General features: G+C 35.3%; 2 protein-coding genes across 9 annotated transcripts in view; one reads left to right on the forward strand and one right to left on the reverse strand.

Annotated features, from left to right (window-relative positions):
- The first annotated feature begins 2,899 nt into the window (after positions 1-2,899).
- LOC105429009 (WD repeat-containing protein 47) overlaps positions 2,900-23,561 on the forward strand; it is a 62,157-nt gene continuing 41,495 nt past the window's right edge. For 2 of the 8 annotated variants that reach the window (XM_089082599.1, XM_089082600.1), the window contains exons 1-4: positions 16,617-16,987; positions 17,729-18,428; positions 18,660-19,257; positions 19,581-19,932. In XM_089082599.1, the coding sequence (XP_088938725.1) occupies positions 16,770-16,987; positions 17,729-18,428; positions 18,660-19,257; positions 19,581-19,932 (1,868 nt within the window). In that variant the 5' untranslated portion in view covers positions 16,617-16,769. The other 6 variants (XM_089082601.1, XM_011641652.3, XM_011641653.3 and 3 more) reach the window with 6 other exon arrangements.
- On the reverse strand, positions 13,290-16,589 carry LOC105429008 (uncharacterized). The gene is made up of 5 exons (XM_011641651.3): positions 16,435-16,589; positions 15,730-16,113; positions 15,208-15,385; positions 14,459-15,042; positions 13,290-14,144 (listed from the first exon to the last, which is right to left on the reverse strand). Exons 1-5 carry the CDS (start codon positions 16,453-16,455, stop codon positions 13,593-13,595), a joined length of 1,719 nt encoding a protein of 572 aa, XP_011639953.2. The 5' UTR covers positions 16,456-16,589; the 3' UTR covers positions 13,290-13,592.

Here is a 23,561-nt window from a genome sequence, read left to right on the forward strand (position 1 = left end):
TCTACGGGGCGGAACTAACTTGTCAAACGTGCAATTAAATTAGAATGAAATTTCCCTACGTGGAATGCTCGAGAAATCGAAGGTGCGGAAGAGTATCTAGTGGGACACGCGATCGTCGGGAGACTCGTACGAGATTTACGACTACGATAGGACTCTCCCCGAGAATCTCCTTGGGGGAGCCGTCGTGAAACTGGTTCGGACACGTGCGTAGCACGCGTCGTACCGTCGAGCACGCGCCTGTCGCTCGTCCGGACGAGAAGAAGCGCTAGGTGCATACAATGCACCTATCTCTCGGTCATACGAGCGAGAAAGAGAGCACTCACGGTTTGCACTCCGAAGTGAATTACTCCGCGGATTGGTGGCGGATTGCTACGCACGTGCGATCACGTCGGGATCGCGTGGGATCGCGGAATCCTGTTGATATGAAAATTCATGAAGGCGTTCTGTACGCTTGTTTCGTTATAGCCGCGGTTGATTTTAACGCCGGAACCGGACCGCCTCTTAATCGAAAAGTCTCTTCGGGGCATTCGGGGAACCAGTTTCGGCGCGACGAGAGATCATCCTCGTACCGTTATTTTTGACTGTACATACGAGTCGAACGATCAAATACATGTTGCGATCAACACCATCCGTGATAGTCCGCGATGATAATTTGCTCGGCGATATTAACATAGAATATCCGGGAAATATATTGCTTCCGTGACAGCACCACAAACATAGAACATTGTTTCATTATATATATATACATATATATCTACTTGATTATTACTTTTATTTAATTTTGAAACCATTTAATAAGAAACATTACTCCTTAAGGCACGTTGATAGAAAATAATTTATCATTTTAGAGAATTCATTATGATACTGAAATGAAATTACGTTTCATTATCTAAATTATTGAAATATGGAAGTTAAATGACTATAATAGGCGGCAGGACTCCGTAGTAATGACGAAAAAATTTTATCGCATTATTTATGTCACATTGGATGTAAAAAAATGCTAATGTGATTATTGCTTAACACAATCTTCGTATTTGTTATCCAGCGTACGAGTTGTCCGCTCTAAATTGAAGCAGGGAATACTCATCTTTGATTCAATGCCACTGTTAATTAATCGCTCGATGTTAGGTGTAAATTATTAAATTGGATGCGTTTGCTATTGACATATTGTAATTTACACACATGTGCATTTGAAAACGCAACAAGTTTATATGTTTTCTCTCTTCGGTTTCATATTTCTTCTTTTTTATTCTTTCTCATCCGCTGTTATGATAGAAAGTTATAAAAGACTTGTTGCATCAGTGGGAAACGTGAAGTGCATTAATTAGATACATATATGTTTGAAAATACATTTTCATACGTAGGTTTTTTTGTCGAAGATCCGGTTGACTGGAGATTAATTAATCGATTGATAAATGTACCGTTAGGCGGAAGTATTATAAATCATTTCTCCTATCTATTAACAGGAAAGGAAAGTTTATGAAAGTAACGTAAGGTATATAACGTAAAGTGTTATAGCTTTGTTACACAGACATTTTTACCATTTTATATAAACAAAGAAATATTTATTATACAACAAGACACGAACTTATACCATGAGATATATGTTAAATCCTTGTTTTTAATGAAAGAGATTCTCAGAACTTGTTTGAATCTTTCGTTGTCCATTATGTCCATGAAATATTATCGATGCAGAGTTTAATTTATATGCAATTTTGAAAATATATGGGGTAGAAAGTTCCACTTTTGTCGAGCCAATTTTGTCCGGTAAACACATGTAACTCACGACAAGTTGTTTTTTTGCGGAGGTTTTTTTCCTTGCGAGTTTTTCTTGTCGTTCGTAATCATCCAGCAGAGCGGCTCGCGATATTTAAATGTCGCGTTTCATCGTATTCAGAGTGTGACCAAGATGTGCGTACAGTGCATTAAACGCGTAAGTTCCGTCAAAGCGTGCTCTCATTAGTGCGATTAACGGCATTGTAATCGGCTTCGAGTAATTAGAGGTTGGTCAAGATTTGCGTTTCTTCTTATCTTCTATTTTCGGACATTACCTTTGAGCTATTTGTCTCTTAAAGCAAGAGATCTCTCTTGCTTTAAGCGAGCGAGAACAAAGGTTCTCAACCCTTTTAGTAGCGCTCTTATAATTGCCAACCGGTTCTTAACAGAGGATTTCTTTCTTCATCTAATTGCCTCTTGATGTATGAAAGTACCCCTACGGGTTCTTCTTATCTATGACTTTCCTCTAGGTAGCATGCTAATTTATACTAAATCCTCTTCTCTCCATTTGTGAAGATCCTATCGCAATAGATTGAACATAACGTAAGGTTTCCGAGTTAAGCTTAGCTGGAGATGACTTGATGATGTGTTTTGTATTGTACATTTCTAAGTGATAAATTTTCTTCCAGCTTTTAATTCTTTTGTATTTTAATCCTTAAAAATTTAATACATCATTAATAAAAGATAAGCTTTTATCATTATATTCTGAGATTGAGATTATTGACTTGAAATTGATATATAGACTAATATTTTTTTAAATGTCTTGTATGAAAATAAGTTAAAAAATATTCTAATATTTTTAGAAGATTAATATTAAAAATTCAGTAAGATAATTTGCTTTTGTATACGAAATATTTTAAAAGATGACATTAGCCTAAATATTATTAAATAGAATTTGTATGGATTATATCTAATAGTCTTAATCTTAGAATATAATGATGAAAATTTATCCTAACACAATTTTGAATTGGAAGATCATTTGGAAAAAATTAAACAGGACTTTTATCTTATAAAATATGCCCCCTGCGAATAAAACCAACATTTCATCCTTATAGTAGTTAATAAAGATTGATCATTCTCGATATCGATTTCGTGATAACCATAACAAGTGGTTTCAATTAAATTTCGCTGTGCGCTGATTTTACAAGGCGAAGGTTTCGTAACATATAAATTATCATCATCAAGATCAAGGTTGTGAAAGCCCGGCGCTTCGAAGTTATCGCGGCAGAGAAACTCTTTGGTCCCACGAGTTCGATACCGCCGCATCTGCCGTGTATATGATCCGACCGAGGTAACAACTTTGGCTCGCTTACGCGTGCACACAAGTGCGTAAGAGCTCGCCAAGGTGAATGTGCCTCCTCGGAACCGGCGCGAGCATCTTCAGTGAGACCTTCTTCCTCTCCTCCTCGACGATTGCGGACGGTGCACCGGCTGGTTCTCCACGATCTCGTGCGTGCATTTGCAGTCCGTCGCTCGCCGAAACCGCCGTAAGCGCCGATGACGACGCTCTTCTCGGGATGTAACTCGGTGTCTCGAAACATCCAAGAATCTTTATTACGATACCTGGCCACTGATATCTCGAACAGTATTCTAAATCGATTCGGGGTAAAAGTGAATCGAGCGCGTCAAATATATTAACCGAAATTTTGCCATTGTGGAGGAAGAACTTTGTTCGAAATTCATCAGCGAATAATTTTTGAGATTGCGAGTCGATCCTCGGGGGAAGTCAAATCATTAAATTGTGAAACGCGGTGAGTCGTGCGATCTGAGTTCAGAAAACAGTTCGTTGCGTGTCGAGTAAAAAGATCTACGTGACTGTGCATCGGTCATCGTATTATGTGCATCACCGATCCTCGTCCGATTGTCCGTGGCGCGTGCCAGCCAATATAGCGCCCGTTTCTCGCTGGTATCTGGATATCCATCTTCCGAGAAATCAAGTAGGCAATCTTAGATTGATCCACGGTCGTCGACTCGAGAGAAGACAGGCCTCGGGGCAATTCACGTGGATCCGTGGATTTGCATCGTCAATCTTGTTTTAATCGACGACTTTGTGGTCGAGCAACTCAATGTTTTCCTCAACGTAGAACAGCAAGTACGTGAACTTTCGAAACAAGATTGCAAGAGTGAAAAAAAATTCTTCTTCGAGAGTAATTAGCGACATTGATTGCAAATTTTTGCGAGTGTGCAGTGAGTTGAACTAATAGTGCGGTGATTCTATACGCGTCGAAAAATTTTGTCATCTGCGAGATATGAGATACGAGCTCTACCATGGTCGTCGTGATGTCATCGGCGATTGCTCTGATTGAGGATTTCTCGAAGGATACATTAGGAAGGTATGGGAAGCGCTATAGCTGCGCTATCACGTTGCTCTCGTTCCCAGCAATTACGGTTCGATAATTAACCGGTATTTATGACGATGAAAAGTAAGTACACGCTATTACATGTCTATTGTGTAAAGTTACCATGAGCTATCACGTTATTAATATAACGAAGGAAGCACGTTGACGAAATATCGTTTCAATAATCGTACGACGATTGACCTTTCGAGACATTACATTATGTGAATTCGGTCAGAACGGACAACGGTAATAAATTTGGGGCCGTTACGCATTCAAAGTCCCGCGATACGCATTGACCGAACGCAAATTACTCTAAATGGCCTCGCGTCGAGTCCCGTATGATTCCCGTGATAATGCGCGATCTCATTTTTCAAGCGGTCCGAGATCAAGTTCTCTTTCCTGCTTTTTCTCTCGTCGGACAATATCACGGCGACGAAATGCGAGCTATCGATTCCGATTCATTACCCGCTCTGAGGACCCGCTTGTTGGAAGAAACAGTCGTAGGAAAAAGGAATATTGCGAGGAGGGGAAAAAAATTCACGCAACGTCAGAAAAGCTGTTTTTTGGGTCGGTGAAATTCTGCCAGATCGTTTCTCCTCTCGGAGAAATGAATGCCCCACGACGACGTGCGTTCATGCCGAAACGCACATGCTGGCGGATCGAAAGTACGTTTAGTTCCGATCGTGACAACGCATCACGTGGCCGGACGTCGTCACGAACTTGGCCTCGATCGTTCAGCGAATTCTTGCTGGTGTTTGACGGAAGGCATATTGATAATTGTGAGAGCTCAGGAGAAATTAATTTTGAAATAATAACAATCAAATAATTGATTTGGTTGCATTAGAAATGGAACAATCTCATTTCATTTAATGAAATAATGAATTATCGAAAAATTGATTACTTTACCTGAATTTAATATAAATTGTATTGACATAAATATTTAATATCCCGATGAATCATCAGAAATGTCTTGTTTTATTTTAATGTTGAAAAACATAGATATATATTAATAACTTTTTGCGTAAAATCTGATAAGAAATTGCAGAAAACGTAATCTTATCGCAAATAGATACAATAAAGAAAAAATTTTAGTACTATACTTAGTACTATTATTTTATACAAATCATTATTTAAATGTAAAATTAATCAGTATAAATTTGGTTTTTTCTGTGATATTAGCTAATACTGGAAAAATGAGAAGATCGCAGATTACTCAACCGGTCGACTCACTTCGACTTCTAATAATAAATTTAGGAAGACCTGCAGCGATGAATCACTGATAAACAGGTCTACTTTGAGATTACATATAGATACTTATGATGTCGCTCTGACAATATTTGTGTTGATTGTAGACTCGTATCGTATCATCATCATGAACAGTATAAATTATGTCAGAAATAATATCTGAATCGTCTTTCAAGGGAAAATTTATATTTAATTCGATGCAATAATAAAATGTTAGGATAATTCTTAATATGATTTTTTTTTCTTTATATAGATTGTGTTAAGTTTATAACAATAGATAAGTTACATGAGTTGCAGCATTGTAAATGAGTTTTTAAATGAGTGCAAAACCTTAGGTAAATGTCATAAATCGATTGTTCGTGTTAAAATAGCACGTGTCTTATAGAATACTTTGAACGTGGCATTTGTTTAAATTTATCTATATGATTGTTGTACGATCTCTTATTTTCTTTCGATTAAAATAAATTAGCATTTAACACGCGAATTAAATACATCGTTAATTAAAATGAGAATACCATCTAATGAAATCTTGACTTTCTAAATTTTTGCTATTTTTATAGAAAACATGATTAGGAAATATTTTCGATATTAGTATTAGTATTAATTTCTCGGAGAATCTGTGAAATATACACACACATTTATTTAGAATTATATGTCTTTGTTAGAAATACCAAAATATATGAATTTCTACTAAACTTTATTGAATATATTTAATCGTTTCACTTATTTCATTTACTAAAATTAATCAGTATGTAATTAAGAAATTATTTATATATTTCGCGTCTTTTATGCCAAATTTCAAGAACTGAGATGTTTACTAAGAGAGATAAGAAATCTTAATGTTTCGTGTTTTCGTAATGCGGCAAGATAAGAAAGATAACTGACAGAAAACTAAAATTAGTATCTTAACCGAAAGTCACACCGAATTAAATGGAGTTAATCGCATTCTTCACGGCCGCTTTACCGTCCTAGGACAGTTTCGCAAAGTGCACGATTCCAATTTATTACGCGTGCACGTGAGCACGATTTAATGTCGGGACGGCAAGGAAGATGAGAAAAGAATCGTCAGACTCGAAGTGGACGCACGCTCAATTAAGGCGCGACCACACGTGGGGAATTGCCGTGCCGTCTTCCCCCAGGCCAACGACGAAGGAAAGAGGGATTAGCGCACGCTCAATTAAGGGGAGCACGTAGCCCGGAACGGACATTGCTCCAGAATACGTCGCGCTGCACCGACTTCGTCAAGTCCATTCTTACATTCTTCGCTCGACATTTCGTCAGAAGCAAAAGTTAAGAGCACTTAATCAGACACTCAACTTAATCGCGCCGACTCTACCTTTTATACGTACGGATGACGTTCAAACTATTGTAATACTTTTGATATTAATTTTTAATACTAATAATCCATAATTATTAATTTTTGATAGGAAAATAATTTTATCCAAGAACAGAGTGCAAGCACAATTATCTTTGATTTATGAAGTACTCATATTCGTATAAGGCCGAATGTACAGAAAATTATTCAGAATTTTTTAATGTAATAATTTAATATAATAATTATATAATTAATATAGAAAATATTTATTAAAATAGCAAGTGTGTAAGAAAATACTATATAAATTGTAGATAAAATCATATATAAATCAATGACTGAAATATTTTAAATATATAAAAAATATTATTACTAATTATTTATATTAGATTGTTATGTAGATGTTTTCCTTTTGCATTTATGTAAGTTTTTAAGATATATTCTACGAAAATATGCTAATTTTCAATTATTTCTTTCGGGATTCGAATTTCATTTCGAAATGGTACACGCTATTATATAATACGTATAATAAATATAATAAATTAATTTCCGCATATGAATAATCGGATGTACATCCCTTTGAAAACATCTTATGCAACGAACGATGCTATTCAATTAGCTTTATACTGTGGGTAGCAATATTAATTTGCCACTAATTGCAGTGGCATAGGCAGTTTGTGGTGTGCAATTTTCTTTCGCGAGGCCACCCGATACGCTGACGGGATTTTGTCGGATTCGCCGCGGATTCGCCGTTATTCGCTCCGTCCACCGTTTCTCGACCGATGCGATTCTGCAAAAACCGCTTATAGGTGAATACCGGCCTTCGGCAATGAGATACTCGCGACCGTAAAGATATGTTTCTTCGATGCGGAAGTTGACCTGGCCGCAGGTATTCCGGAGAAGGTGGCCGCGTAGGTGAAGGTCATGCAAGAGGGGTCACAGGGGACTGGTTCTTCTTCGGTCGGTTTTACGGAGATGTCGAAGGCGCAAGAACAACTTACAAAGTCACTCGTTAAAATTTCTCGCATTAATGCAATGCACGATATTCACGGACTTCTTGCGACGACTGGTTTATCTCGTACAATTGTATTTAATTGGAACGCTTAATTGAGACGGTCACTGCGGAAAAAGAATTCACGTGTCATTTCTTTCAATTTTGAAATTTAATTATAACGTAAATGAACATCCAGACAGATAAACTAAAGTACTTAACTTTAATACAAGAAATTCTTTTGCAATTTATACAGAATATTTTTATTGGCAAATCTAAAAATTCGACTAAATACAGATCTGAAAATAATCTTATTGGACTTTCAAAATTATCATGTACAATGTTCAAGTCGATTGCTAGAAGATAAAAAATTTTTGCGATATTATTTAAGCGTTCTACATAATAATTTTGATGGTTCAACGAAATTACCTTCAAATCTATATCCGATCAAATTTTTAAATTTGCCAACGAAATTATGTCCGACGTGCATTCATCGGTGAGAGGCCAATATCACTCTGGAATACCGGTCGTGGGAATTTGAGAATATACATGTATATGTATATATTGTAATATATGTATATGTAATATATGTATATATGTATATATGACATGGTTGTTTAACATGTTGTTCTAAATACGTTATTACGATAAATATCACATGCCTCTATGGTCGAAAGGATAAGATGCCTGCCCGGTAAGCAGGAGATCCAGGTTCGATTTCTGACTGATGTGATATTTTTCGCAAAAATAATAATTGCGAATTTTTCACGACTCGATTCGTGATCGGACCCCGCTGTGATGCATGACTCTCTTGCACTTCTTATTTACAACAACAAATATAAAAAATTAACCACATGTTAATTAGATTACATGTTGCGAAATAAACTATTCGTATCGAAATTTTGCGATTGATTTTTCTTCGATAAATAACAATTTCTCACTAACATCTTGAACCTTAGTGTAACATATTCGCTCAACGAATTATCGCATTTGAATGTTTATCGATGACGTCGTTGATTCCTTTTTCCGCTTCGTGACACGACCGTACAGGGTTGCTCACCCAGAGGCTCTCGGAGAGCCATTGATTTTCTCGTGGGGTAACTTTTGCACGTGCGACGCGATCTTGATGCGCGTCACGCTTGTGCTGGTGACTGTAACCACGAGGGTGTTACTTCCGGCCGATACGTCGGCGCCGTCGTCGCGGCGCCTCGACGTCGGCGACACCGAGTCAGTATGTCGCACGACGTCATCCGTACGTGCATTCTCGGCCACGTGCTCTGTCAATTTCGCTCTTGCATCTTACCCTAAACGTTTGCGTTGTGCGTGTGATGTGCGCGTTGCTACAAAAATCCTTGAGCCTTTGTCTCGCGTGAATGTTCACTACTACGTACAAACGCGCGATCCAGAAGACGTAAATATATTAATTAATCGTGATAATTATGCACGATTTCCCCTTTTTTCCCTTTTATTGTCTAATTCTTTTTTCTTCAAAAATAAGAATTTTCTCCGAATCAAGTGACTCACTCAGCGATAGAATCTTTCACCGTGAATTCCTAAGAAAAATTTATTAGCCTTACATCGAGATTTCACTTACGTATTATAAATAATTTATGTGAGCATATTAGATGAAAATAGTTCAATTTTCACATATTACATTGATAGAAAAAATCGTAACGGTATGCTGTTCTACTCTTTCTCTGTAATGCGGTTCGAGGGAGATCAGATAATAATTGCAATCGTTCGATAGCTTGTAAATTTATTTTTACATCACTTTTATATATAGTGTGGATTTGTCCTTTTATTTAACTAAAGGTGATTTTATATATATTTTATATATAGTGACAAGCGTTCATTAGTAATTATCTACGATCGTTGAAATATCGTCGTTTCTGCGCACGGTACGAAATGCACCGATGAGTCATCGTGAGATATAGCAAGATTCGATTTCGTGTGAGAAAACGACGCTATTAACGATGCTTTTACTCTGATTGAAGAATGATCACTCTCCATGTGACATTTATTGCTTGCGATTTTCCAATTTAACTGTCGTGAACATAAACACCTTGAGTTTTTATCAGACGTATATATGTTACCGAAATATAGATTCTTTGAATTTGGAGAGACTCTCGGCGTTGGCAGTGTAATTTAAGCGAAACTTAGTGCTGACAGATTCAATTTAACATCGTGAGATTTAATTTAGCAACGAATTTAGCGTTGACAAATTTAATTTAGCGTTGGTTTCCTCCACGAGATGTTTGATAATTTTAGATCTTGTAGCAATGCGATGTTAGCAGTTCGTTGAACTTTTGCTAATGATAAGAAGGAGTAGTCTATGGAAGCAAGCTTTCCATTTTTTCACCAGCCAGAAGCAATATTTTCAGAAGGGAATCTTTTTCGCGGTAGACAGAAACGCGCAAAGAGACCATTAACCATCCTGTAATGGAGGTATTCAGCTTTGACCCCGTAAGCCGAGACCGGTACCGGTATTTGACGCTTGATTTACCCACGGAGATAGGTCACGCGACAGTGTTCTTCGTTTTTTTTCTGCAAGCACCATAAATTCTACAGCACCATTCGCGAATACCCCCCCAAATCGCGACTTCCATTTTTCTTAGAAAAGGTATTTGCCTCAGGATATTTCATACATAGGTCATATTTTCCTTTCTCTGCCTTACATACTTCGGAACAAATGTGAATTTCTCGGAATATATTTAATTTAAAATACATTTTCACTTATTATAACACTCTAATATTGTATATTGTGCTAAAATAATGCGCGAAAATTGATTCGGTGAAAAAATAAAGAGATTCATTTAGATATTTTGTCGCATAAGAAAGTGACATTAGTTATTATGTACCTGATTATCAAATTATATATTTATATGAATTTTATTTTTATTTAATTTTTTTCTGATTTATGCTCTCACTATCATCTAATACTAAGTAAGTAAGTTAAGATAACTTGTTAATTTTTCTTTATAATTTTAACTAATAATATAATATTTAACATTACACACAAGATTATGATTGTAGAATGTTATTAAATATATAAATGTTAATTTATTATAATAAATAAAAAATTATAGATTTCCTGTCTATACTTCCTATTGTGGAGCTTTCACCGGGGAAATCGATATATACGGAAAAGCAAAGTGATTTGCGAAAGCGATACTCGTCTCTTGTTTGCATGCTTGATTAATTCTATCCTGCAGAAGGATGCGCCGTTATATTGGATTGCTTCAAAGGTCGTGGTATAAATTAATGATCGTTCTCCTCTTGTCGCTTGTGCATATAATATGTCGCAAGGGGAACAGAGCATGTGAATGTCGGTGACGATGAAATCACATACTTGAAAGTGGAAACATGAAGTAAGTCGCGACAAAGAAGTCAAGGAGATGTCAAAGTTGAAGTTGGGGAAGGCGGCAAAACGCACTCAGCGACGAGTTCAGACTCGTCGAACTTACAACGTTTCTTTTAAAATTCAGTCGACGAAGACGCATTTTATGTTTGAAATTCTTTTTTCACTCTTGAATGATAGTTTGAGATTATATGTCTGCTATAATGAAACCGGCTGGCGGTCAAGAGACCTCGACACGCTTCGAAAACATCGAAGACCGAAGAATGGATGTATTAAAAGATCCAAAGATTTCTGTAACTGAAAATATAAAGTACATTGAAGAAGATTCTCGAAGGCTTAAAGTACTTTCAAAACTTCAACAATCTGTTGAGCTTAATCAACATTTGGAAGATAGAGAATAGAGAATAGAGATATAATAATTTTATGTTCTTCTGTAATCTATATTTTGTAATCTGTCTCTTGTTTTGATCTTGATTATCTATATTCTTTACTCTTTTTTATCTTATCTTTTCTAATTTTATTAATTCTATTAATTTATATATAGAAGAACCTCGAATGTTTTATAACTCTAGTTTAGATATGTAAGAGTTTTCCAATTTTAAAAAAGTAGAAATATATATCTATACACGAAAAAAATAACGTTGAATCAGCAACATTAATGTAATTAAAAATAATCTTAATTCAAAAGCTAATAAAAGAAATATATATATATATATATATATATGCATTTCATTAATAAATCAATAAGATTATTTTCAATTACATTTGATTCAATATAATTTCTTTTCCGTGTTAGCTGACATGAAGTGATAATGCATCTTGTATACATTTTGATAGACAATTAAGGTTCCTCGTTGACTTAATTAATGCTTAATTGTAGCTAAATTAACTCGCCTGTTACGAACGTAACGGCCAATTTCTGATCATTATTACAGGAAACGTTGTGGAACGACTCGCGAACAATTCGTAACTTCCGTTTAATAAACGTGCTTCCTCCTAAATTTCAAATAAATCAATCACCCGTGACGGCAATATTGGATCGCAAATAAAGTTGTCATTGTTATATTTTACATTTATCATGTTAATTTATCACGTTTAAAATTGCATCATATTATTGACAAGGAATTTCAAAAAGAGAACGCAGCGAAATTCAGAGATCGATTGAATTAACATACAAAAGGCCGAAATTTATTTCGCGGTAGATTCACGCAACGATGCTGATGATTACATCGCTGTAAACACGGTGCGTGCCTTTTACGTCTCGTTTCATAACTTTCAGCACACTTTAAACGCCTCAGTGCCCCGTTACTTCGATGCGTTAATATACGACGGGTTTATGGGCTGCTACAACTGGCAGCCGTCAGCCATACATTACGTTTCCATCTGAAGAGATCAACGATGCATCTCGATCAATGAGACTCGCGATTACCAGCAATTGATTTCACAAAATGTCGCGGCTCATTATTTATAGTGTCCGTTTAACGTTGCGTCATTTCTGCACGGTGATAGTTTGCCGAAACCTGTCATTCAACTCTATTCGGGCAAATATAATAAATAATAATTCTCCGATCAATCTTCATTGCGTTTCGAACCGTGCGACGTTTGCTCCAACGACAAAGATAACGAAGGATAAACGTTCGCGCGTCTCACTGAGAGCAGCTTTCCGCGGAATCGAAGAAATTGCATTTCATCATAGTGAGATGCGCCCCGGGGGGGGCGAGACAGAAATTGCTCGATCAGTGTTTGCCCTCCTTTTCCGGCAGGCATTCGCACATTTTACAGACGTACATACGGCGCCTCAATCCCGGAGTTCGACTCAATTAACTCTCCCGGCAAATTGTCTGAAATTGAATTTTCGTTTCATCACTGTATGTTCGCTCAGCAGTTACAATCCAAGTTAGGATTATTGGTGAAAGTGCTCCCGTTTATATTCTATGATGAAACTTCATGATTTTAGATGTATTCGAGCATTATCGGTCTTTATCGGTTTCAATCATCATGAAATTGACTTCTCATTAATTAGCCTTATGTGTCAAAAAGATATGTAGGATGTTTTGTATTTGTACTTGCAATTAGCATTACTAACTTTATTATGTGTTACCATACATTCACCTATTATTTGTTTGAAACGTGATTCAACTTAATTATTAATAGTAAATAAATTATTATTAAGATTTGCAATATTAAATTTGGTTGATAATAATTGTTAGGATTATCCTTTGTGACAACATATTTGACAAGGGAAAAATATAGTGAAGAGAATTAATGTTTCTTATTAAAATGGTTTTATTTAAGAACTTAGCATTATATTACTTAGTAATACATTACATAGACTTATAACACGAAAGTGAAAAATTTTATTCCTTATTTAAGAAATTGTATATGAAAGTTCAACTGCTGATGAGTGAACAGTGTTCAACGAGGGATATGCGTCTATAAAAACTTATGCGTGGAAGGGAATGAGAGTAATTATAATAAATGGAACATGAAAACTATATTACGGTCAATCGACTCATTGCTTTAAGGTGACACGTAGGAATCGATAAGCGTCATATTTAGAACAGCAACTTATTAATAAAAAACATGTGATGAAGTGGTAAATCCGTAAGGATTATAATAGTATGTGGAACTTGGTAAGGTATTTCGGATTTTTTTTTCTGGTAGGTCTAAAAATTGTATTTTCGGTGTCGTCAGAGCATTGGTTCGAGGACTAATATTTGTGTAAAGTAAATAGTCGGTTACGATTACAGGCTTAAGATGGGCTGAATATGAAGTTCTCTCATAGAGATCGTCATCGAGGTCTTCGTCGTCCAAGTATTCGTCTGAATAGTCATCCGAATCATAGTCCAAGTCGTTATTGACTGAATAATAATAATATTGCTTTGGAACAAACTTATTACTGTCAAAAAGTATATCGGTTTCATCAGTTCCTGATAATTGCTCGTTATTTTTATATTGATTATGGACGAAAGAATCTAAAGGTTGTACAAATGTAGTTGTTACTGGTGCATTGTTTGTTCCTAGTGATTCCTTTTCGGAATTATTGGGAATAAAAGGGATGTGTATTGCAAACTTATCTTGTCTTGGCTCGGCTGTGTTGGTCACGTCCATATTTGTGATTTTCTGTAAAACACACGAATGCATTTTATTAATTATTTTTAAGAAATTTCTTTCTTTTTTTTCTTTGAGAATATGTAGATCGTATGAATAGTACATATTTTATAAAACAAGGTACTTTTTAAACATTTAACATTTATCCTTTTTTTTTATCGAGATTGCATGAATTTTATTTATTAATTTTAAATTGAGATTTAATTGGAAATATTTCCGCGAAAAATTCATATCTCATTTTAGCTGTGATAATTGATTAAATTTCTATAAATTTAACAGAAATAAATTTTAACGACGTGAAATTAGATTAACATTAAAATCTTTACCTGTAAAGTTTTTTTTTCGAGCTCTGGATATATAGCTTGTTGATAATTCCGTGCATGTTTCTGCAAGATTACTTGAGGCATTAATTCTTCATATACGGAATCATATTTCGGCAAATATTCATATCTATTAAATTGCCTCGTTGATTCGTCTACAGTATCTTCATATGTACCATCATAGTTGTTATAATATTTGTCGTAGGCAATCTGCGATGCTGGTTCCTCGTTTAGCGATCTTGCCTGAAATACGATCGGTATTGGATTCGAAAATGGTTCGAATTTTGTATAAGGTTCATTGTGAGTGAAGTGTGACTCGTCGTGATTAATACGAGATGCTTCATAATTTTGTCCATTTCCTTGGAAAACTGTCTCTAGCGTTGGTTGGATCGGTGTTAGTTGTGTTGGAGCTTTCTCATTGGGATATTTTGGCGTGCTCGAACTGACGGGAGATGATGTGAGAGGCGGATGTTGCATTTTATCCTTTATTGTACTTTCAGTTGGAGGACTGCGGTACATATTTTCCGGATAGAGGCCAAGTAAAAGTCCGGATGGCCGATCATCAGTCTGACGGTTTTTCACATGTTTATCTGTAATTGAACGTGATTTATATTGAAAGCGCATTTACGTTAATATCGACATATTTTTGAATGTTGTTTACATTTTACTGGAACTTGCAAGTTGGAATCACACGATTTTCAAAATAAGTATGTTAGATTGCTCCATGAAAAAGAACTTTAACTTTCATTGTTTACCATTAGTATCGGTAGGTTCGTGTTTTGGAAGTAGCGAGTCGATGTCCGTAAGATGTTTGGTGTCGATTAAGGGCGACTTCGTGGCCACATCATTGTCATTTGCAACGATCGGAGATTTACTGGATTCGATGTCTGTAGGAGTGGATCTACGCGATCTTGTATGTTGGTAGTGTACTATCTGGGAAAATGTAATCCTTAAGAAATTTTCAATAAGAAAATCATTTCCGAGTACTATTCGTAATAAATATCAGTTTGTGATATAAGTAATTTAAGAAAAATCTATTTGGCTGTAAAATAAATTGGCCTCTATATTTAGCATATAAAATAAATTTATTTTATTTTATTGATATTTCATTGATATTTCATTGATTCACTTTAAATAAAAAAAAAAGAAATACGAATTTAAAATATTAAATGAAATAAAATTTAAATATCAGTCGAATAATAGTGATATAGAATATTACAAAGTTAAATTGCTGAAACAAATATTTTATCAAATAACTGTGTGTGATGAGTATTTACCGAGGGTTGAGGGTAGCCGACGAACACCGAAGGTCGCATGTATCCATGACCTCCTATCTTCGCGTAATGGAAATGATTAGGTTTTGGTAACCAATAATGATGATGATATAAATGATGATACGGAGGTCTTAGCGCAACTAAAGCTTTGTCCTGGTACGATTTATAATAGGGATACACTGTTTGAACACTCTGAATTTTTGGAAGATATGGTATCGTTTGTTCGTTGGGTGATTGTTTGATGTGATATTGTTCGGTCTGGGGTTGCGTTGGATATTGTAGAAGAGAATGATGTTGCAAATATTGTGGATTTTTATATTGATGTTCATAGTTGGGTTGAACGAGAATGTCGGCGAGTACGACGCTTATCGACGTCACTGCTAGGAACTGGAATGATTAAGAAAACTTTATGAAAATGTTCTCAAGTGGATATATTTAATATAGTATAATTGTATTTTTTAAATTATATATGCGAACAATATAAATGATTAAAAGGAAGATTTGTGAATTTACTGCGCGAAATTATTTAAATATAAAAAGCGAATTGAAGGGAAAATATAAAAAAAAGACATATTATTTTATTAATTTCTATAAAATTCATCATTACGATGATCATTAAAACATCTAATTTAGAAAATAAAGATTTATATAAGAACAAATCTAAATAAATAAATGTAAAATGTGTCAAAATCAGAAAAGTTTACTCACAAATCCTTGACACGACAACATCCTGATTTCTTATTGCTCTTGTAACTATTCGCTCGAAACTGATTCGATTTCTCCGTCGCTAAGCGTAAATAACCCGTGGAATTGCTGATGTTACAAGTTTCGTGTGTCCCGTAATTTGACCAATCTGTATTCTGACCATGTAAAATCATTCGGGGCAAAAATATGAATGTCATCAAATGTTTTTAAAAACCCTCGCACGCATTCTGGAAATATCATTAATGAGAATTGCTACATTTGCTAAATGATTGAAAAAAAAAAAAGAAAAAAAAAAGAAAAGGCAACGCGTGTTCGCGCTGTGTTGTAATCGGTACGGCATGCGTTTGCTTAACGGCGAGCTTGCGAACTGTAACGATCATCGCGTTTCGTGTGGACGCGATTTGAGTCGCGCGCGCGGACTTCCGTCTGTTGTAAAACGCACGATTACGAAACCCAATAATGATATGCACGTATGGAATGCGCGAAATAGCACTTCCTCACGAGAGTTCGTTGCACTTCGGGGCCAGCGCACCCGCAGACGTGCCCTGATTATCGCGTAAGTGGGTGGCTGGATGCCGAGACATTGATCTAGACTTCTCTCTCGCTGCGGGCCACTTTGAATATAAATATCGCTAAGAAATTGTCCGTCTGCGTTTCGTCGTTATCTCGAGTTATAGCACGCGAAGCTTGAAACCAAGAGGTGAATTCCTGCAGCGCTTTCGTAATTCCCAGATATTATATAGTAATATCCACTAGCAATACGATAATATCGTGTTAAATTACTCGTAATCTCCACGGTAATTTCAATATATGCTCCCAAATGAACAACTATTTTCACAATGTTGTATTGCGTATTATGCGAAGTTTTTAACAATGAAAGAAGAATTAGAAATAAAAATTTTCCGTTTCATAATTCTGATTTATTAAATATATTTATAAATATATTTTTCGTATAATATCCGTTTTTCTGATATTAATATGGCTTTTTATACATGAAAATTATATATTTTTTCTGAGTGCCACACTTATTTTAAAATCGTATTACAAATTTTTTAATTTTCTTTATATTTTTTTACCAAATTTATTATAAAATTTCGCAGCAAGTGAAACATATTTCTGTAAAATGATCTAATTATCAGAAAATTATAGGAATATTTAATAAAAAAACTTCAACTGTCAAAATTTCTCAATAATTTATCCTTCATATCTCGGGCGTATGTCCCGGCGATTGATCCCCATGCGATGCAAAGATCGGCAAGACATAGTAAGCCAATTTATGTTTTATAAAATGATCTAGGTTGCGTATTCGGTACGTGATGCCGGCGGCGCATCTGACGCTGCGCGAGGAGGACGTGGTGAGACTGACCTTGGAGTTTCTCCATAGCCGCGACCTTCACATTTCGCAGCTCTCACTCGAGCGTGAGACCGGCGTGATAAACGGCCAGTACAGCGACGATGTGCTTTTCCTGCGCCAACTAATTCTCGATGGACAATGGGACGACGTGCTCGAGTTCATCCAGCCGCTGGAAGCGCTGTCGGATTTCGACATGAGGAAATTCACGTATTCGATCTTGCGCCACAAATACGTCGAGCTGCTGTGCATCAAGTCCGAGGCGAACGTCATAGCTGCTGGTACGAATGGCAGCGTCGACAATGCCGTGGAGGAGGTAGTCAAGGTGTTAAGCGATCTCGAAAAAGTCGCGCCCTCCAAGGAGGAATACAGCAGTCTGTGTCTGTTACTCACTTTGCCGCGACTGACGGATCACTTGCAATACAAGGATTGGAATCCTAGTAATGCAAGAGTGCAATGTTTCCGGGAGGTTCATCCTTTGGTAGAGAAATTCCTGCCGGGTGACAGGAAAAGCGTTGATCCCGCACACCCGATTACCTCGGCAAAAAATGATCGACTCATTCAGCTTATCATCAAGGGCATCTTGTATGAATCCTGCGTAAATTATTGTCAAGCAAAAGCTACTGGGTCGAAAGAGAGCGAACAGGTGAATTTCGTCTTTCCATCTTCTTTTTATTTTACAGAATATTAGAAAATTATCAAAGTTACATTAAAATTATTTTCGTTTTTGTATTTGGATATATAATTATACATATGATAAAATTTCAGATAATTTATTAATAATTCATTTATATATATTATACATTTATTTCTTCTTTTTTATTTTATACATTTAATTTAATTAAGATATAATTTATTCCGTGTATTTCTATTACAGGTAGAAATGAGTTTTTCGAGGCTACTAGATGGCTCCGTGGGCTTCAGTGATTCGGACTTAAGCTTGCTCTCGTGGCTTCAAAGTATACCTCCTGAAACGTTCGCCGTACCTTTCGCACAAAGAACCTTAAACGTTGACGTCGAGCGTCTGGAAAGGCCTTCTTTAGAGACCTCGTGGACGGAACACATGCTGATAACGCCGATCAAACCGAAGACTTTCCCGCACAGCGCTATGCCATTCACCAGACCGAGATCTGCCGCGGACATGATGTCTCGTAGCTTAGTTCCGGCTTTAGAGGCTGGCCTTGGGCCTAGGAGTCCCAAAAATACATATATACCATCGGCGGCGCTTATGGCGCTATCCGTCGGTGATGTAAATCCGATGTCTAGGTCGTCATTCGCTAGCTTCCATTTGACTGGTTTTAAAAATAATAAATTGATGAATACTAGCGTCGATAGGCTCTTCGAGAACGAGGGTGATGTCTTCCTTAGCTCGAGTTATGCCGAGTTCCAACAGCTACCCTCGATACAAGAGACTATGACGAATGCTCAACCTAAGGCTCCGCCGAGAACGAGGGGACACTCCAAAAGTCCTGATGGTAAAATTATAAAATATAATATTTTTTAAGTTTTTAAATTTTGTAATACACACACACACACACACACACACACACACACACACACACACACACACACACAAAAAGATACATGTACAATGGAATGTCATAAAAGATTTGAATTAAGAAAATTTTTAAATCTGATCACATGTATATAATAACACAAGTGTTTAAATCCCGATTTATTTCTGATTTATCTAGCTTTAATTGATTTTATTATTCCACGATTTATGGAATTGTTAAATAGATCTCTATATTATTCTAAATTATTTAAAAAATAATCTGTAATTTCCTTTGCATAATAGGTGTGGACGTGGACCCTTCAGCGACATCCACGCCGGAACGTAGAATGCCTGGAAGGGAATCGCCGGCGCCCTCGACTGCCAGGAGTTCCAGAAGAGATTCTTTAGCGGATAAACCGACAGGAGTCGCAGCCAAAATTACAGACTCAACTGCGATACCGGTTAGAGCAATGGTGGTTCCTAGCGATAATATTGAACAAAGTTACAACGGTGGCTTATTTAAGGAATATCAAAAACAGAAGCAGAGATTACAAGAAACTATCCAGCAAAAGGAAAGAGAGAGGGACGAATTAGTCAGGCAGCTAGCTGCACCGTTACCTATGCAAGTAGCAGATAATAGACTTCAGGGAGAAGGGTGAGTATTTTTTTTAAGATTTTATTCAGAAAATATTTTCAAAAAAAATAAAAAAAAACATATGATATTTATGATTTTTAAATGCTAGGAAGATATTTTATGATGAAAGATCACAAAAAGAATATATAGTTTAAGAAATTATTATTTATTTTTAAATATATGGCCGTACAGTTAATAATGTAATGTATCTTGTCAATATTATTTATATCGGTGAAGCAGGTCTGTTGCATCGAATACATTCAATGAAAGTTACAGCCCATTGCATTCTCCAACAGATGGCGATAGTGAAATGCCTTTGTAGCGTTTATTATAGTAAAACATGTGCCAAGAATAGCAGTTTAGATTTAGATTCCGATGAAAGAAATGCTGATTAAAATAGACTATTACCCTCCTGTGAGAATTGGTGGAAAAGACTGATTATTTTAATTGTTTGGCATTTCTTTACATTTTTTAAATTGAAAGACCAGGTCTTAATCATTTAAAAAAACTTTTAGCTGAATGAGCTTTTGTAAAAACTCATGAATTAACATTTTAAAAATTTATTATATTTTTATATAAACTTGTATTAAATTATTTAATATTTGTAATCTTTTAAAACAAGTTTAGCAAATTGATATTAAAAATTAATTAAATATTTAAGATAATTTATATGAAAAATGTTTCTAAGATGATTCTTTGAAAATTATATAAATTTTAATTTTATTTCCGATAACAACGAACAATTTAAATTTATTATAAATCATCCGTCTATTCAAATTTCACAATTCTTGTATAAAATTAGCGTTATTTAAAATTTTAAGTTTTAGGTAAACGTATTAATTTGTTTTCCATTGTTGCGTACAACGTGTATCATTCTTAGAAAGTGATTTTCTATGTCTATACTGTTTCACAATTTAAAGTAACCCTCGAGAAAGCATTTGTTGCTCGCACAAACTGACGATCGATGTTGGAATTTGATCACGGTTCATTGGCATCGACCGCTGATATCGTGCTCGAACCGGATACCGGATGCATGTAGATACTGTACAGCAAAGCGGTGGCCATACAATTCCATCGGTTCTGCCCTATCGATGATTCATGCGCATACTTCCATGCCGCCGCATTGTCCCATTCATGCGCGTGACTACATCCTGTAAAAAGAGTATACGAACACGCAAACTTGATATATTATACCTGGGCCGAATTTATGTATTAAGTTATTTGCATAAAACAAAAAATTAATATTTTTTAAGTTTCACATTTTTAATCAACTTAAAATGAACTATGCGAAAAATGCATAAATAGCATGTGATATATAATATATGTAGCTTATTAGTTAGATTTATTATTTATTTATATTATATTCATAATTGCATTATTTCAATCAACACTTTTTATGATTCAAATAGAAATTTTGATAAATATATTTATAAATTATTGTAACAAAGTTATTGTCGCAGCTATCATTAGTTTTTCGTTTATGAAATCCAGCTAAGAGAATCTACCTTGAAATATATGATTGCATTACGGGATGCCTTCCAAGTAGTAACTATTTCGTATCGTATGTAGTTAAATAGTATTTTCACTAATGGTTACGTACGTTTTCACGAACGTGCTAATGAGACTGGCTAGCAGTAGTGCTGACGTTTTCGCGGAATGAATCGAGGAATTAACTCGGTCCAAAGAAGCTTCGAGTGTCTGGCAGTTCGTTAGCGGCGAAATACGGCATATTTATACGGCGGCGTTTCGCGGTCGACGAGATGGAGACCGAACAAGAGCCCTTGATCCTTCGGCGAGTTCAACAAACGTGGTTATTCTTGATGATTCGCTAGATTTATCAGACGCGCATTCTGTTTTCGTTAACGACATATAAAGCTCCCTTTGAAATACGCATTCTGTCTTCTTTCAAAACAATGATATAGCTGGAAAATAATTTTTATTTTTATTATTATACAAACTGATTTTTAGAATAGTTTCGTTTGTATTATTCTATATGAATTTAAAGACGCGAAAAATTGAAAAAATTCTTGTTTAACTCGTTAGCGACATTTAAAAAAAAAAAAGATTTACTAAAATATTTGAAAATACTTTTGAATTTGAACCATTTTGGAACATAAGTTTCTGAAAATATAAATAGTTCCTAGAAATCGATATAATAAAAAAGAAAAAAATTTTTTCAAATCATCGCTAGAAATAACAAAAAAATTTGAATATTATAATATTCCTGAGAAATAATTTTAGATGGATATAGAAATATCGAATATATCATAACGTTTAAATGTACACATGAGTGCATTGTTCAGACATTGCTTGCTGATTCTCTTAATAATCTTGTTTTTATTAATTATTATCTGCGTTGCCAAGACTATCAAGCAGACAAATATGCTTTTACCGTCGATTACATCTGCGTAAATGTAATATATTCAAATTTCTTTAACGATGAGACAAATTACAAATTAATGCGATGGACATTGCCGATGCCAAAGATGGATCTTTGGGTTCTTCTCATCGTGGACTCAACGCTGTTTGTTCGTTGTAATGAAGCCACCTACTTGCGCGAATACGGCGAGATGCAGCGCATAATTAGAACGCGCGAGCGATCGTCATTGGTAACAAACGAGGCTTTGTTGAAACATCATCGGAATACGAAGCATAATCGCGAAGCAGTTTCTCTTTCTCCGTCTCTCTCTGTTGCCTGAGTTAAAAGCGCCTCGTTAACACTGAACATTCCAGGTGTTGTGGTTAGAGATAAATAGAGGAAAAAAAAATTGGTTTTAAATAATCGTTCCACATCGATGAGTTTATTTATTGTATAAATTTTCGTGATCCAAAGATTGATTATACAATTACATAATTGAGCACAATTACATAATGTTATAATTGTATAATTAATTTCTTTTATTATCACTTTTGAACTTATGTAATAAGTATAAATTCGTTGAGGTGTAAAAGAATTTTATTACAGTTTGCAATAAGATATTATAAAATATATTACGTTATATATATATATATATATACTTAGGAATAATAAAATCGTAAATGTGGTAACAAAATTTAATAAATAGAATAATGCAAATAAATTAAACTGATAATTCTCCCTAACAATTTAAAATTTTTACGGATTAATATCGATTAATTAATGATGATTTATTAATAATTACTCATTTATTACATAAAAGAAAAATCATTAAATTTATTTTTCAAAATTTATTATATCGACTAATTTTATCCAAAGATCTCAATTACAAATTAGAATTATTTCTACAGCATTTACTTTGTGAAATACGTCGACAATATTTGCCGAGTTTTTTTTCTAAGGTAGATGTAATCGCTATAACAGTAATCAACAGGTAATATGTGATATTTGCGGATACATTCGCGCAATGATGGTAACGCAATCGCGTTGCTACAAATTTCATATCCGCGTAAGCCACGTTCCGAAACGGAGTGAATTGTGAAAGTTTATCGATCGCGAGCAAATGCGGAACTGTAACACAGAAAACGGATGCGAAAAAACCTCGAGAATTGCTTAACGCATCAATATTGTACGGAAAATATTTCGCGTTGGCGTATGTAAAGTCCGTTGCGCGGGTGCGACTTAAGAAAGCAGAACGGAGAATTCCTTTGCTGAGAAGGCTGAAAAATTCACG

The sequence above is a fragment of the Pogonomyrmex barbatus genome, unplaced genomic scaffold (assembly GCF_055798465.1).
Source record: "Pogonomyrmex barbatus isolate J1 unplaced genomic scaffold, ASM5579846v1 scaffold6, whole genome shotgun sequence".
Taxonomy (NCBI): Eukaryota; Metazoa; Arthropoda; class Insecta; order Hymenoptera; family Formicidae; genus Pogonomyrmex; species Pogonomyrmex barbatus.

Bases quoted from the DNA above. Each gene is read 5' to 3' on its own strand.
- LOC105429008 (XM_011641651.3), bottom strand. From the start codon at position 16,455: ATGTTGTCGTGTCAAGGATTT. The intron at 15,386-15,729 runs GTAAATACTCAT...ACATTTTCCCAG, and splicing joins TCGGCTACCCTCAACCCTCG to ATAGTACACTACCAACATAC. The intron at 14,145-14,458 runs GTAAAGATTTTA...TGTGTTTTACAG, and splicing joins TCGAAAAAAAAACTTTACAG to AAAATCACAAATATGGACGT.